The sequence below is a fragment of the Trachurus trachurus genome (genome assembly GCF_905171665.1).
Source record: "Trachurus trachurus genome assembly, chromosome: 1".
NCBI classification, from domain to species: Eukaryota; Metazoa; Chordata; class Actinopteri; order Carangiformes; family Carangidae; genus Trachurus; species Trachurus trachurus.
Window position 1 is genome coordinate 40,191,410 of NC_139891.1, and position 16,210 is coordinate 40,207,619.

A 16,210-nucleotide genomic window follows, 5' to 3' on the forward strand; every position below is an offset into this window, starting at 1 on the left:
CCTCACCAGAAGTCTCACCTGGCGCTGGGGGGCGTGTCTCTCACCTGCAGCCGGAGACGCCCTGCTTCACCCCGCTGCAGTCTCTCCGTCTCTGCTCAGCTGCAGTCCGGTCTCTACTGGTCTCTATAGTCTCTCTGGTCTCTGGTCTCTACTAGTCTCTATAGTCTCTGGTCTCCAGCAGCAGCGTCATAATAATATTAATACATTTAATTTATCGGCGCCTTTCTTTAAGGTCACCTTACAGAGCATAACATCTTGCATCAGCCTCTCACTGGTTTTTAACAGCATTAAAAACCAGTCATGGCGGGCATCGCGTCCACCCTGCAGCAGCTCCGGGACCAGGACCAGGGCCTCGGGTCCAGCAGCCAGGCGGTCCGCTACCTGAACCAGGACTACGAGGCTCTGCGGCGCCGCTGCCTGCAGAGCGGACAGCTGTTCCTGGACCAGTCCTTCCCGGCCGAGCCAGAGGCGCTGGGCTTCAACGAGCTGGGACCGGATTCATACAAGACCCGGGGGGTCAGCTGGATGAGACCCACGGTAAGAACTATAGACCAGAACCACTAGACCAGAACCACTTAACCAGACTCCTATAAGACCAGGGGGGTCAGCTGGCCTCAGGCCCACGGTAAGAACCAGAGACCAGAACCAGAACTACACTGCAAAAACTCTACATCTCACCAAGAATATTTGTCTTATTTCTAGTCAAAACAAATCTCATTCTACTTAAAATAAGACTCATCACCTAAAAAGTAACTTGTTTTTAGATCATTTTCACTTGTTTCAAACTAATTTTCACTTGAAATAAGTAGAAAAATCTGCCAGTGAAAGCAAGTTTTTTGTGTTTGTAATAAGAAAGAAAAACTTGCTCCACTATCAGATTTTTCTACTCATTTCAAGTGAAAATCTGCTTGAAAGAAGTAAAAAGTGTCTAAAAACAAGCTGCTTTTTTTAATGTATAACTATGTATGTATATGTATAAATATATTTACTTTAGGTATAATTAGATTTGTTTTGACTAGAAATAAGACAAATATTCTTGGAAAGATGTAGAGTTTTTGCAGTGAACCAGAACCAGGTTTTGACCTGGGAGAGTGGTCCAGGTCCGGTCCGCTTCAAACTAACATATAATTAACTGCATATAATTATGTATTATTATATTATTATTATTATGGAAGGAGAGACACTACAGGTGAACAGGGTAAAACTAACACAAACTAACACATTTCAGCATGAAACTTCCCACGTTTATCACTCTCATTAAGACAATTATTATTTGTATTACAAGTGTTGCCAAATTTTATGTTTAAATATGTAAATGAGGCTAGATCTTATTAAATATGCACTAATTTGCATATATTCCCAGAACAGAAACCTGAACAATGGATAAAGCTGCTTTGTTTTATTTAGTTGACACATTAGAGTCTTTAGTTTTTCCAGAGGAGGATTGTGGATATCTCTTTTTATCACTCTGTAAATGAGAAAATACTGTCACCAGCCCTAAAAAAAAACAACTAATGTCTCCATGTTTTTAGTAATAAAATGTTGTATAAATGAGGCTGTGAATGATATATCAACAATCCCCTCTGGAAAAACCTTCAGAATATAGAAAGGGATCAAAGTGGAAGGTTTGGTGTCTGGAAGTGCTGCTGAAGTGGAGATTTCTAGAGAGGAGTCTGAGTCTGAAAAACTCTTTCTGAGGAAACGGCCTTTAAAGACTTGGACTGTAAAACTACACAGATTGTTAATGTCAATCCTACTTTTAGGATTTGTTGCTATGATACAAAGGAAATGACAATTTTTGGAGCCACATCATTGTTCAGGAGAGAAAGAGCTTTACAACGACACCTGACATGACACGGGTCAGACAACAAGCACAGCACAGTGAGTCACAGTAGCTGTTCACTTGTGGTGAATTTAGGAGAAATCTACCAACAAAAGAGACAAAATGAAGTCAAATAAAACCCTTCAAGTGGATTTTCTACCGTTTATTTTGACTTTTCTGAGAGAAGACATGTTCAGGAAGAAAAATATAATATTTAATATTTAAAAATGAAAAACCAATGTTATTTGCCTCCTGTATAAGTGTTGTGGTCAGGATTGTGTTGCTGTGACTGTAGCTGTTGTGTTCTTTGTTTAGTTGAACAATGTGTAACTTCATGTCTGGACTTTTATTCTGTTGATCACTGATAATCAATAATCACAGGATGAGCTTTGTGTTAATGAGGAGCTTTTATTCTGAAAGTCTCAGTGTTTCAGTCCAACAGGTGAGTCCAGATTCACCTGTTACTCAGACTGGAGGGTGTAATGTAATCCCTGAGCAGCGCCTGCAGGCAGAGGACTCACACCTACACACACACACACACACACACACACACACACACACACCTACACACACCTACACACCTACACACACAGACACACACACACACACACACCTATACACCTCCACCTCTGACTCTTTGTGTGTCCTTTGTGTGTCAGGAGTTGACCTCTGACCCTGAGTTCATCGTCTCCGGGGCAACGAGGACCGACATCTGTCAGGGAGCGCTGGGTGAGACACACACACACACACACACACACACACCTGTACACACGCACACACACACACACACACACACACACTGGAAGAACTGGTTTCAGTAACTGAAGATGGGTGGAGACTGTGTGTGTGTGTGTGTGTGTGTGTGTTGTCATGTCTACAGAAACATCAAACAGGTAGCCTAAGGTAGGCGTTGGCACAGGACAGTAGTTGCTATGGTAACACCTGTGTGAGAGCAGCCAATCAGAGCGCAGCGGGGGGAGGGGAGGGGCTCCCATTAGCTGCTGATTCTCTCACTCAGCAACTGAAATGATAGTAATACATCTTTCATTCATACACTGACATACATACTCACAACCATTACAATAGGCTACATTACACACACACACACACACACACACACACACACACACACACACACACACACACACACACACACACACACACACACACACACACACACACACACACAAACACATCTCAACACAAGACATAAAGAAACCATCTCACAACACAATTCAAAATACACTGACATAGACACTCACACACAACTCTAGACTAGAGAACACAAGAACACAAAGACACAAAGACGCAAAGACACTTGCTCAAAAGACAGTTTGAACGAATCTCCTTGTTGTTTACAACTACTTCCTGGTAGAAAACCAGCATGAGAACAATAGTGACGGACGAGAGTTTCACTATATTTATCTAATTCTTCATGTCACTATATCACCCTTTAGACTAATCTGATGTTTGAAAAGTCTATAAAACCAATGACTGGACAAACATTACTATTTACGTGTGCACGTTCTTGTAATTAGTCATGGTTATCAGAGATTAGCTGGGCTAACAGTTAGCTACCTGTTTAACTTTAATAACTCAGTGACTCAATAAACGCTCCATGATAAAATATTTTCTCCAGCGGATATCTGAGTTCCAACATGACTGAGCTAACTGGAGTAGTTTCATGTGGTGTCCCACAACGGGAGGGTTTTAACAGCTGACGTCCTGCTGTTAGCTTAGATGCTGCTGTTAGCTTAGCTACCGCCGTTAGCTTAGCTGCTGTTAGCTTAGCTACCGTCGTTAGCTTAGCTACCGTTAGCTTAGCTACCGTTAGCTGTCCCTGTCAGCTGAGCCACTGATGCTTTCTAGACACTGTGATTCCCCCAAACTGAATAAATACAACACAAAGCAACACAAAACACACACACAGAAGTAGTAATGTTTCTTCAATCATTTCAGATTTGTCTAAACGGTGATAGTGGCGCGAAAAATATGATATATATGTGACCGATGTTGTTAGTTGGGACTTGCCCTAGGCGAGGATCGAACCCGCGGTCTCCTGCACCGCAGGTGACGATGCTAACCGCTTTGCCAAAAGGTTAACAACCACTTGGCAGGTGGGTTAGCACGTCTTTTATGGGCGAGTGAGTTTAATTCCAGTACCGCGGCACACCCGCGGACCTCCGTTACATATATAGCCTAGCTTAACTCTGGTTCTTTACTACTGTTCTCATTCACAATACAAGCTGGTTTTCTACCTGGAAGTAGTTGGAAACAACAAGGAGATTCGTCCTATAAACCGTCTTTGCTACAACTTCTCTGAGCTAAGCCCCGCCCCCTACCTGTGTTCTCTGAGCTAAGCCCCGCCCCCTACCTGTCCGTCTCCTAGGCGACTGCTGGCTGCTGGCCGCCATCGCCTCCCTCACCCTCAACAAGGAGGTTCTGGCCCGGGTGGTTCCTCAGGGACAGAGCTTCAGGGACGGAGAGTACGCCGGCATCTTCCACTTCCAGGTGAGACTGCACCTGTTCCCCCACTCACCTGCTGTAACCATGGGAACCAGAGATCAGACTCTAACCAGACAGACTGTCTCTGTGTGTGTGTGTGTGTGTGTGTGTGTGTGTGTGTGTGTGTGTGTGTGTGTGTGTGTGTGTGTGTGTGTGTGTGTGTGTGTGTGTGTGTGTGTGTGTGTGTGTGTGTGTGTGTGTGTGTGTGTGTCTGTGTGTGTGTCTCTCTGTGTGTGTGTGTGTGTGTGTGTGTGTGTGTGTCTGTGTGTGTGTGTGTGTCTGTGTGTGTGTCTCTCTGTGTGTGTGTGTGTGTGTGTGTGTGTGTGTGTGTGTGTGTGTGTGTGTGTGTGTGTGTGTCTCTCTGTGTGTGTGTGTGTGTGTGTGTGTGTGTGTGTGTGTGTGTGTGTGTGTGTGTAGTTCTGGCAGTTCGGGGAGTGGGTGGACGTGGTGATCGACGACCGTCTGCCCGTTAAAGATGGAGAGCTGATGTTCGTCCACTCAGCTGAGGGCCGGGAGTTCTGGAGCGCTCTGCTGGAGAAGGCCTACGCCAAGTAAGACCCCCTCAGACCACCACCAGGTCTAGATCCGCTCTAGACCTGGTCCAGACTCCTTCAGGTAACCTCCACCTGAGTACAACAGCAGCTGTAGTACCAGCAGCTGTAGTACCAGCAGTGGCCACTAGGTGGTGTGTTCAGGTGTGTTGTGACATGTCGCTGCATTCTTTAGGTTTATTTACACAATGAGTCAGCGCTTTGCCGACACACCTACACACACACACACACACACACACACACACACACACACACACACACACACACACACACACACACACACACACACACACACACACACACACACACACACACCTGGTTGATATAAACACATTGGAACATGTTCTTTCAGACGACTGTGAACGCAGCGTTGTTCCTCATTGGTCAGTTCTCTGCAGGTTCTCACACCTGTCATTGCACAAGCATTGCATGAGTGGGCGTGTCTTATTCTAGGCTGTGACATCATGAGTGGGCGTGTCTTATTCTAGGCTGTGACATCATGAGTGGGCGTGTCTTGTTCTAGGCTGTGAAGACGAGCAGGAAGGAGGAAGAGGAGGAGGAGGAGGAGATTTGAGCAAATACAGAGTTTCAAGAAAAGTTAGAAAGCAGAACAAGTTGTATGATTTATCTTTGGGGCTTAATAAAGTAAAGTAACTGTGACCTTTGAACTCTTGGTTCAGTCCAACACCAGACCAGATCATTAACAAACTAAAAAAAAACTGAAGAAGGATCACAGAGACTGGATGGCAGACTGGTTCATAGGAAGAGAGGACAGACCAGCTTAATGGGAGGACTGGATGGCAGACTGGTTCATAGGAAGAGAGGACAGACCAGCTTAATGGGAGGACTGGATGGCAGACTGGTTCATAGGAAGAGAGGGCAGACCAGCTTAATGGGAGGACTGGATGGCAGACTGGTTCATAGGAAGAGAGGACAGACCAGCTTAATGGGAGGACTGGATGGCAGACTGGTTCATAGGAAGAGAGGACAGACCAGCTTAATGGGAGGACTGGATGGCAGACTGGTTCATAGGAAGGGAGGGCAGACCGGTCTAACAGCAGGGGAAGGGGGGGGGGGGGGGGGGCGGGAGAGATGGAGCTCCGGTGGATCTGCGGAAACACAGAGAGAGTGAGAGACACCAAGGCCAAACTACAAAGTGCAACAGAAAATGATAGTGACAGTTCAAAATATGTGGAGAGGAGAGGAGAGGAGAGGAGACTTAAATGTAGTTAGAGTGTCTGCCTCTCTGACCCATGGAGAGAGCTGGTTCCACAGTAAAGGAGCCCGGTAACTGAAGGCTCTACCTCCCAGTCTGTTTTTAGAGATACTGGGAGTCACTAACAGACCTGCGTTCTGGGAGCGGAGTGCTCTGGTAGGACAGTAAGGAATGATTAGTTCTTTCAGATAGGTTGGAGCTTTATCATTAAGAGCCTTATAAGTCAGCAGAAGGATTTTGAAGTCTATTCTAAATCCTACAGGAAGCCAGTGGAGAGAAGCTAAGGTGGGAGAGATGTGCTCTCTCTTCCTAACTCCTGTCAAAACCCTTGCTGCGGCATTCTGGACCAGCTGGAGACTCTTTAGAGAGTTTTTCAGACATCCTGACAGGAGAGAGTTGCAGTAGTCTAGCCTAGAAGTGATAAATGCATGCACTAGTTTCTCAGCATCACTCTGGGAGAGGATATTCCTAATCTTAGTGATACTGCGCAGTTGGAAGAAGGCGATCCTAGTCACGTGTTTTATGTGGGAGCTGAAGGAAAAGTCCTGGTCGTAACTCCGTTCAAAAAATAACTTTATTTAAAAGGCAAAAACAAAGTTACAAGATTCACTCAAGGTATCGTCAAAGAACTGTCTTGCTCCTTCGGCTGCTTAACCTGGTCTGAGAGCTAAGTTACTGTGATGTCATCAGCAGCGTAATTAAAGGAGCAGTTCAACATTTTTAAAGGAAAACTAATAACTATTGTAAGCAATATTAACATGGCTCTTACAATAATCTTATACACATATAAATCTGTCTGGATGAATAAACATTTATCAACAGTTACATCGTCTCTGATAAAGATGTGTTCATATTCACAAGAGTCATAGTGATCAACAGTTACATTAATAAACATCTGTATCTGCTTCTAACTCCCCAAACCAGACTCCAGAGTTAATTTACAGATTCATTTCAGTAATAAACTATTTTACCTGTTTACATTGATCTAATCTAATGGACTAAAGTAACAAGTAATTAAACAGCAGTTATCACACAGTTAACTTTCCTGTGTGATGATGATCTGATGAAGGTTAACTCAGTAGAAAACAAAAAGATTTACATTCTTCAGTATTGACATTAAATACATTTGTTCCCTGAATTAAAAATTAACCCGTTTCTGTAAAGAACTAGTTTTTTTTTATCTGAACAGTTTGATTGACAGGACAGATGATCAGAGGGACAGAGTTTTTACCTCCATCATGAACACAGGGACTGAGGAATGGGTGTAGTTTGTCAGTGAAGCAGCAGCCAGTGAAGGAGTAGATGAGAGCTGCAGCATCTACATCATAAAAGGAGACCAGACCCTCCTCATAATCCACAAACACCCCCACCTTCTCAGGACCAGACCTCAACCTGAGACGGACCTGGGGGTCAGCACCAGCTATGTACTCATTTCCATTTCTCAACCCTATCGTCCAGTAACCATCCTGAGGACTCAGTGTGATTCTTCCCTTCCTGTTGATCGACTCTCTGGCCACTCCCACATCCCACTTAGTTTTTCCTTTAACCTGAACCTCAAAGTAAAATCTGCCAGAAGAGAAACTCTGTTTTCCTAAAACACCGGGACATTTATCAAATCTCTCTGGGTTGTCTGGGAGTTTCTTCCACACATCACCATGATGAACTTGTTTTCCATCATCAGACAGGATGAGTTTAGGATTTGCTGTATCAGGATCCAGAGTCACATCCACTGCAAACTGCTGGATCATCTTCACCTCAGCCTCCATCATCTTCTTCTTCAACTGTCCTCGGAGTGTCCTCTCCAGCTGAGACACAGCTCTCACCACAGTCCCCTCATATGATGGTGGACGGACTCTGACCTGTGTCCAGTCCTTGGTGGGTGCAGCAGCTTTCAGGGATGGGAAGCTTTGGAGGAGGTGGAGGTGGTCTTCAGAGAGTGAGAGCTGCTCCACCTCAGTGCTTCTCTTCTCCAGCTCAGAGATTTCCTGTTCCAGCTCTGTGATGAAGTCTTCAGCCTGTTTCTCTGAGCTTTTCTGTTTCTCTTCCATCTCCTTGATGAGCTGCTTCAGTCGTCTGTCAACAGACTCCTTCAGAGCAGTGAAGACCTCAACAGCTTCTGCTTTCTCTCTGTCTGCAGCAGCTTTACTGAACTTCACAGACTGTTTCATCTCCTCAATCTTCAGTCGTCTGTTCTGGATCATCTGCTGAGTTTCAGCCTCTGTCTTCTGCAGCTCTGCCTTCTTTCCTTCATATTCTTCTCTCAGAGGAACAAACTCATGAGTCTTGTGGTCTAAAACAGAGCAGAGCATGCAGACACATGCCTGGTCGGTCCGACAGAACAGTTCCAGAGGTTTATCGTGCTTCCTACACATCCTGTCCTCCAGGTTCTCCACAGGCTCCATCAGCTGATGTCTCCTCAGACGAGACACTGTCAGATGAGGCTCCAGGTGAGTCTCACAGTAGGAGGCCAGACACACCAGGCAGGACTTCAGGGCCTTCAGTCTGGTTCCAGTGCAGACGTCACATGGAACTTCTCCTGGTTTGGAAACTTGTTGCTCTGAGCTGCTGCTGCTGGTTTTCTGTTGAGCTTCATGTCTGAACTGAGCCACCATCTCAGAGATGAATGTGTTAACATGCAGCTCAGGTCTTATTTTGAAAACCTTGTTACACATTGGACACTGACACCTGTCACTGACGTCCCAGTGCTGAGTGATGCAGCTCTGACAGAAGTTGTGTCCACATGGTGTACTGACTGGATCAGTGAAGACATCCAGACAGATGGAGCACAGGAACTGATCTTCAGACCTCAGGTTGCTGGCAGCAGACATGTCTACACACTGAGGGAGAGGAAACAAACATTCATTAAATGTCCGTGAAGGTTCTCAGTCATCCAGGTCATCATAGTGAGTAAGTGCTGAAAGTTTTTAAGGCCCTTATTGGTCAACAGCCTCCATACATTTCATCCTGACTAGAACGGTGCTCTGGATCTTATTCAACTCGTTCCAGTGGCTTCATGTCCCTTAAAGCCCCGGTCTGTAACTTACTTGTGTTTTTATTATCAAAAATCAAACCTGTCTTTCATAAATCTGTATTTGACTGAAGGTGAATCACAGCTGCTACAAATGAAGCTTTCTGGTTCCTTAGAATGAGTTGTTACAAGTCGTTACAAATACATAAGTGGGCGACGCACCGAACCGAGGCGGCCATGTTGCATCGTGACCGTAGGTAACCACGGAAACGGCCTGTTAAAACTGTCACCACTGTGTAGTGTGAGGAAGGACGGAGGCACCGGTGTTGCATTCAGGTGCAGTCAGGCAGACGGCCGTCGACTCGGCAAACCAACCGGATGTCGTTTTACTTAAACAATACCACATCACCATGACAACATGTTGTCAGACCACTTGTTTACATAGACGCTTGTTTATCCTGTTACATGCAGCGTCTGTTGTCTGTCTGACGTCTGCCCCATTTCACCTGAATGCAACATCAAGAATACGTTCAGATATGCAACCGCACCGCTAGATGGGGGGATTCCTACGTGCTGTACCTTTAATGTCTCTCTTATACATTCTGAGCTCAGTAAATTAGTCTTTTCATTTGACGCTCCAAACTCTTGGAATATTCTCCAACAAGCTTTCTCTAAGCAGAAATTACATTCTCAAAACTCTAAGATCATTTGGCAAAAAGGTAAATTCATGCAAAACCACTGATGCACGTTGCCTTCAGGGACAGTTTTTCATCATCAGTCTCTGTATTTACCTCTAAAACAACTCTGTGTGGTAACGTTGTGTTATTATCTCATAGCGTGGTGAATGTGCAGCTCACAACTTGTCCACCAGAGCGTTGTGGAGTTGTTGGATTGTGTATTTGATGAATTTGATGAGGGAAACCAAGAAATCCCATAATGAGCTTCCGTAGCGTAGCTCTGAGCAGCTCACGGCTCTGCTCCGCCGTTCTAAAAACAGCTTGCACCGACAATTAAAGGTAACGAACCTACTGCTATGACTATAGGGATTATGGCAATGGGCCAATTTGACAAAATGTTGAACTATCCCTTTAAAATAAAGGTTTAAAGAGGAACTATGCAAGTCCGGTCCCTTTTCCTCTGTGTCTCTAACCCTCCTCTCCTCCATGTGCATCATCTGTTTCCAACAATGAAGCCGGTGAGAAATCAATCCATGGAGCGGTGGATAAGGTTATTTATCATCTACCATGTAACCATGGTTACCATGTGTATTTCTGTGTAGTCTTATCTGTCATCAACAAGAGATTACGTTTGTGTGGCGGTGTCGCCATGGAGACGAGAGCTGGGACACCGGGTCGGAGGTTCTGATCTTACAAGGTTGGTTTTCAGCCAAGAGACGCTAGGTTTGTTTCCTCTGGCTGCTTCACAATAAAAGTGTGAGGCTTTTATTGTGAAAGAGCTGCAGGAAGTGTGAAGTAAGGCAGCAGTAGGAAGTGATACCTTGACAGCATGAAGCAGGAAATGGGGTGAAGTAGAGAGTGAAGCTCAGAGACTGAGTGAGGAGTTGTAAAAGTCCTGAGCAGAGACACAGAGACAGTTTAAAGTGGACTATAGTGTCTCTGTGGACAAACAGCCAGGCTCAGGTCTGTTGTGAGCCAGTTCACTAGAGTCAGTGTGACATGAAGAGAGTGAGTAGAGATGAAGCTCAGTGTTAAAGCTGCTGCTCACACAGTGAATATGATGAGCTGTACTCACCAGTGTTTGGTAGAGACTCTGCTGTGTTGCTGACAAACTCCTGATGGACTCACTTTGACTTTCTGTCTCGTCTCTGCTGCAGCTCCGTCGTCCTCCTCTCACACTTTACTTTCTCCTCTGGACTCTGCAGCTAGGTGTGTCTGTACTTTATTGTGTTACAACAGGTTTTATCTGGTGAACAGGGAACAAAGGTTGAGGTTCACCTGACAGGGGGAGTTAATATTTATCTAGTTACACTTTAAACAGTCACATTAATTTACATTATATACTGTAGATGGCAGTAGATGAAAGTGTTAAATATGTGTTAGATACGTAAATACAGACTACACTGTTCACACCAGAGAAATTACACAACACCGAGAAAATGAATAATACAAGAGAACAATATAACATAGAAAAAACATGAGCTGGGTTAGAAAAATACATAAATTAAAAACTATAATCTGAATAATGTGACAAAAAAGGAAACAGAGACAAACATTTTACTGTCACTGTTGTCACTGTTGTCGACATTTAAGGCACGGAAATTTTATTTGTGGAGGATATTTTTACAAACAGTTTGTCTCAAAGGGCTTTACATCCCATCATAACAACATCCTCTGTCCTTAGACCCTCACATCCACTGAGGAAAAACTCCATGGAAAACCCTTTTAACAGGGAAAACCAGGAGAAAGCTCAGGGTGAGCAACAGAGGAGGGATCATCACCCAGGACGGACAGACGGGACAGATGTTGTTACAGACAAGACAACAGTTTATAGTTTATGACACAATGTGGGAAACATGGAACGAGAGAGAGAGCCAATCAGAGAGCAGTACACAGAGAGAGGACCAATCAGAGAGCAGAGCAGCAGAGAGAGGACCAATCAGAGAGCAGAGCAGCAGAGAGAGAGCGAGCCAATCAGAGAGCAGTACCTTCTGTATCTGTCCGGCCAGCTCTCTAGTCGGGGCCAGGATCAGCGCCTGAGTCTCTCTGACCTGGATGTCCAGACACTGGAGCACCGAGACACAGAAGGTGGCCGTCTTCCCCGTCCCCGACTGAGACCTGAAGGGACAAGGACAGAGATGTTGTTACAGACAAGAAAACAGTTTATAACAGAGAATGTGAGAAACATGGAAATGTTAACAACAGCTGAAGGAGGAAGCTTCTGGTAGGCAAGGGAGGCAGGGAGAGCAGTCCAGCTTAATGGGAGGACTGGATGGCAGACTGGTTCATAGGAAGAGAGAGCAGACCAGCTTAATGGGAGGACTGGATGGCAGACTGGTTCATAGGAAGAGAGAGCAGACCAGCTTAATGGGAGGACTTGATGGCAGACTGGTTCATAGGAAGAGAGGGCAGACCAGCTTAATGGGAGGACTGGATGGCAGACTGGTTCATAGGAAGAGAGGGCAGACCAGCTTAATGGGAGGACTGGATGGCAGACTGGTTCATAGGAAGAGAGAGCAGACCAGCTTAATGGGAGGACTGGATGGCAGACTGGTTCATAGGAAGAGAGAGCAGACCAGCTTAATGGAGGACTGGATGGCAGACTGGTTCATGGGAAGAGAGGACAGACCAGCTTAATGGGAGGACTGGATGGCAGACTGGTTCATGGGAAGAGAGGACAGACCAGCTTAATGGGAGGACTGGATGGCAGACTGGTTCATAGAGACGACAGACCAGCTTAATGGGAGGACTGGATGGCAGACTGGTTCATAGGAAGAGAGGACAGACCAGCTTAATGGGAGGACTGGATGGCAGACTGGTTCATAGAGGACAGACCAGCTTAATGGGAGGACTGGATGGCAGACTGGTTCATAGGAAGAGAGGACAGACCAGCTTAATGGGAGGACTGGATGGCAGACTGGTTCATGGGAAGAGAGGACAGACCAGCTTAATGGGAGGACTGGATGGCAGACTGGTTCATAGGAAGAGAGGACAGACCAGCTTAATGGGAGGACTGGATGGCAGACTGGTTCATAGGAAGAGAGAGCAGACCAGCTTAATGGGAGGACTGGATGGCAGACTGGTTCATAGGAAGAGAGAGCAGACCAGCTTAATGGGAGGACTTGATGGCAGACTGGTTCATAGGAAGAGAGGGCAGACCAGCTTAATGGGAGGACTGGATGGCAGACTGGTTCATAGGAAGAGAGGGCAGACCAGCTTAATGGGAGGACTGGATGGCAGACTGGTTCATAGGAAGAGAGAGCAGACCAGCTTAATGGGAGGACTGGATGGCAGACTGGTTCATAGGAAGAGAGAGCAGACCAGCTTAATGGAGGACTGGATGGCAGACTGGTTCATGGGAAGAGAGGACAGACCAGCTTAATGGGAGGACTGGATGGCAGACTGGTTCATGGGAAGAGAGGACAGACCAGCTTAATGGGAGGACTGGATGGCAGACTGGTTCATAGAGACGACAGACCAGCTTAATGGGAGGACTGGATGGCAGACTGGTTCATAGGAAGAGAGGACAGACCAGCTTAATGGGAGGACTGGATGGCAGACTGGTTCATAGAGGACAGACCAGCTTAATGGGAGGACTGGATGGCAGACTGGTTCATAGGAAGAGAGGACAGACCAGCTTAATGGGAGGACTGGATGGCAGACTGGTTCATGGGAAGAGAGGACAGACCAGCTTAATGGGAGGACTGGATGGCAGACTGGTTCATAGGAAGAGAGGACAGACCAGCTTAATGGGAGGACTGGATGGCAGACTGGTTCATAGGAAGAGAGAGCAGACCAGCTTAATGGGAGGACTGGATGGCAGACTGGTTCATAGGAAGAGAGAGCAGACCAGCTTAATGGGAGGACTGGATGGCAGACTGGTTCATAGGAAGAGAGGGCAGACCAGCTTAATGGGAGGACTGGATGGCAGACTGGTTCATAGGAAGAGAGGGCAGACCAGCTTAATGGGAGGACTGGATGGCAGACTGGTTCATGGGAAGAGAGGACAGACCAGCTTAATGGGAGGACTGGATGGCAGACTGGTTCATAGAGAGGACAGACCAGCTTAATGGGAGGACTGGATGGCAGACTGGTTCATAGGAAGAGAGGACAGACCAGCTTAATGGGAGGACTGGATGGCAGACTGGTTCATAGGAAGAGAGGACAGACCAGCTTAATGGGAGGACTGGATGGCAGACTGGTTCATAGGAAGAGAGGGCAGACCAGCTTAATGGGAGGACTGGATGGCAGACTGGTTCATAGGAAGAGAGGGCAGACCAGCTTAATGGGAGGACTGGATGGCAGACTGGTTCATAGGAAGAGAGAGCAGACCAGCTTAATGGGAGGACTGGATGGCAGACTGGTTCATGGGAAGAGAGGACAGACCAGCTTAATGGGAGGACTGGATGGCAGACTGGTTCATAGAGAGGACAGACCAGCTTAATGGGAGGACTGGATGGCAGACTGGTTCATAGGAAGAGAGGACAGACCAGCTTAATGGGAGGACTGGATGGCAGACTGGTTCATAGGAAGAGAGGACAGACCAGCTTAATGGGAGGACTGGATGGCAGACTGGTTCATAGGAAGAGAGGGCAGACCAGCTTAATGGGAGGACTGGATGGCAGACTGGTTCATGGGAAGAGAGGACAGACCAGCTTAATGGGAGGACTGGATGGCAGACTGGTTCATGGGAAGAGAGGACAGACCAGCTTAATGGGAGGACTGGATGGCAGACTGGTTCATGGGAAGAGAGGACAGACCAGCTTAATGGGAGGACTGGATGGCAGACTGGTTCATAGAGACGACAGACCAGCTTAATGGGAGGACTGGATGGCAGACTGGTTCATGGGAAGAGAGGACAGACCAGCTTAATGGGAGGACTGGATGGCAGACTGGTTCATAGGAAGAGAGGACAGACCAGCTTAATGGGAGGACTGGATGGCAGACTGGTTCATAGGAAGAGAGGGCAGACCAGCTTAATGGGAGGACTGGATGGCAGACTGGTTCATAGGAAGAGAGGGCAGACCAGCTTAATGGGAGGACTGGATGGCAGACTGGTTCATGGGAAGGGAGGGCAGACCAGCTTAATGGGAGGACTGGATGGCAGACTGGTTCATGGGAAGAGAGGGCAGACCAGCTTAATGGGAGGACTGGATGGCAGACTGGTTCATAGGAAGAGAGGGCAGACCAGCTTAATGGGAGGACTGGGAATGAAACCCTTCTTGAGTCTATTGGTTGTGGAGTTCGTGCCCCTGTAGCGCCCCCCGCAGGGCAACAGGAGGAGTGTGACCTGTCCCTTTTTTTCTTCTTTTTTTAAAACATGTTTTTATTTCCAATGAATTAGCACAAAAAAAGAACAACAAAAATATCCATCCTGATACAATATGAGTGACGGGGTAACTTCCCTCTCCGTATTTCCCAAAGAAAAAGAAAATATGATAAAAAAGAAGAGAAAGAGGGGGCGGTGTTTAGCTCAGTTGGTAGAGCACCCGCCCCATGTGTTGAGGCTGTAGCCCTCGCTGCAGGCGGCCCCGGTTCGAGTCCCGCGTCGGACGGCCCTATCCTGCATGTCATTCCCCCCGTCTCTGCCTCCCATTTCCTGTCACACTCTCAGCTGTCCTATCAAATAAAGGCATGAAAAGCCAAAAAATATACATTAAAAAAAAAAAAAAAAAAAAAAAAAGAAAAGAAAGAGAAAAGAGAGCAGCATGTGAGCTGAGGTGTGGTGTGTGGTGTATGATGTGTATGATGTGTTCTGCAGGGTGAACGGCTGCTACGAGGCTCTGTCTGGAGGATCGACCACCGAGGGCTTCGAGGACTTCACCGGAGGAATCGCTGAAGTCCACACGCTGAGTCAACCCGATCCCCACCTGTTCCACATCATCCAGAAAGCTCTGGACCGCGGCTCGCTGATGGGCTGCTCCATCGACGTATGACACACACACACACACACACACACACACACACACACACACACACACACACACACACACACACACACTGACATTAACCTTTGCCATTGTAATAAAAACCTTTGGCATTTTTATTTAAAACAGCAGCTAAAACAAAGATTTCTTCTCAAACATGTTATTCTGATGATGCACAGAGTAATTAGTAATTTAAAAAATACTTTTCCAGAACCATGAAGAAGAATATATTATTTAAAAATCCAGATGAAAAATTGTGTTTGTGTATAGTGTCAACACAACTTCTATTACGATGCTTAGAGCTCTGTAAAAGAGAGTAGTGACAGCATTGGTCCAATGGAAGCGCCTCCTGGTGGAGGAATATGGGTTTTACAAAAGCGCCCAAGAACTGACATCTCTGCATTGTTGGTGAATGAGCAGTGTGGTGTTTTTAATAATTTAAGGACATTTATAGATCACCCACGTTAATAGCATCATTGAGGATCCTTTACAGATAAACATTAACACATAGGCCAGTAAAAAAAAAACAGTTTTCTACATGAAT

General features: G+C 46.2%; 2 protein-coding genes across 2 annotated transcripts in view; one reads left to right on the top strand and one right to left on the bottom strand.

The window, feature by feature from the left end:
- Positions 1-300: 300 nt before the first annotated feature.
- Positions 301-16,210, top strand: part of LOC310994083 (calpain-2 catalytic subunit-like) — a gene marked incomplete at both ends in the record, with an annotated part of 31,119 nt that continues 15,209 nt past the window's right edge. The window contains 5 exons of the mRNA XM_083982616.1: positions 301-537; positions 2,482-2,551; positions 4,212-4,333; positions 4,745-4,878; positions 15,501-15,669. Coding sequence (XP_083838742.1) covers positions 301-537; positions 2,482-2,551; positions 4,212-4,333; positions 4,745-4,878; positions 15,501-15,669 — 732 coding nt within the window. The remainder of the gene's footprint in view (positions 538-2,481; positions 2,552-4,211; positions 4,334-4,744; positions 4,879-15,500; positions 15,670-16,210) is intronic.
- On the bottom strand, positions 7,261-8,922 carry LOC310990706 (E3 ubiquitin-protein ligase TRIM21-like; the record flags this gene model as incomplete). The annotated part of the gene is made up of 1 exon (XM_083978190.1): positions 7,261-8,922. The coding sequence occupies one exon, from the start codon at positions 8,920-8,922 to the stop codon at positions 7,261-7,263; it is 1,662 nt and encodes a 553-aa protein (XP_083834316.1).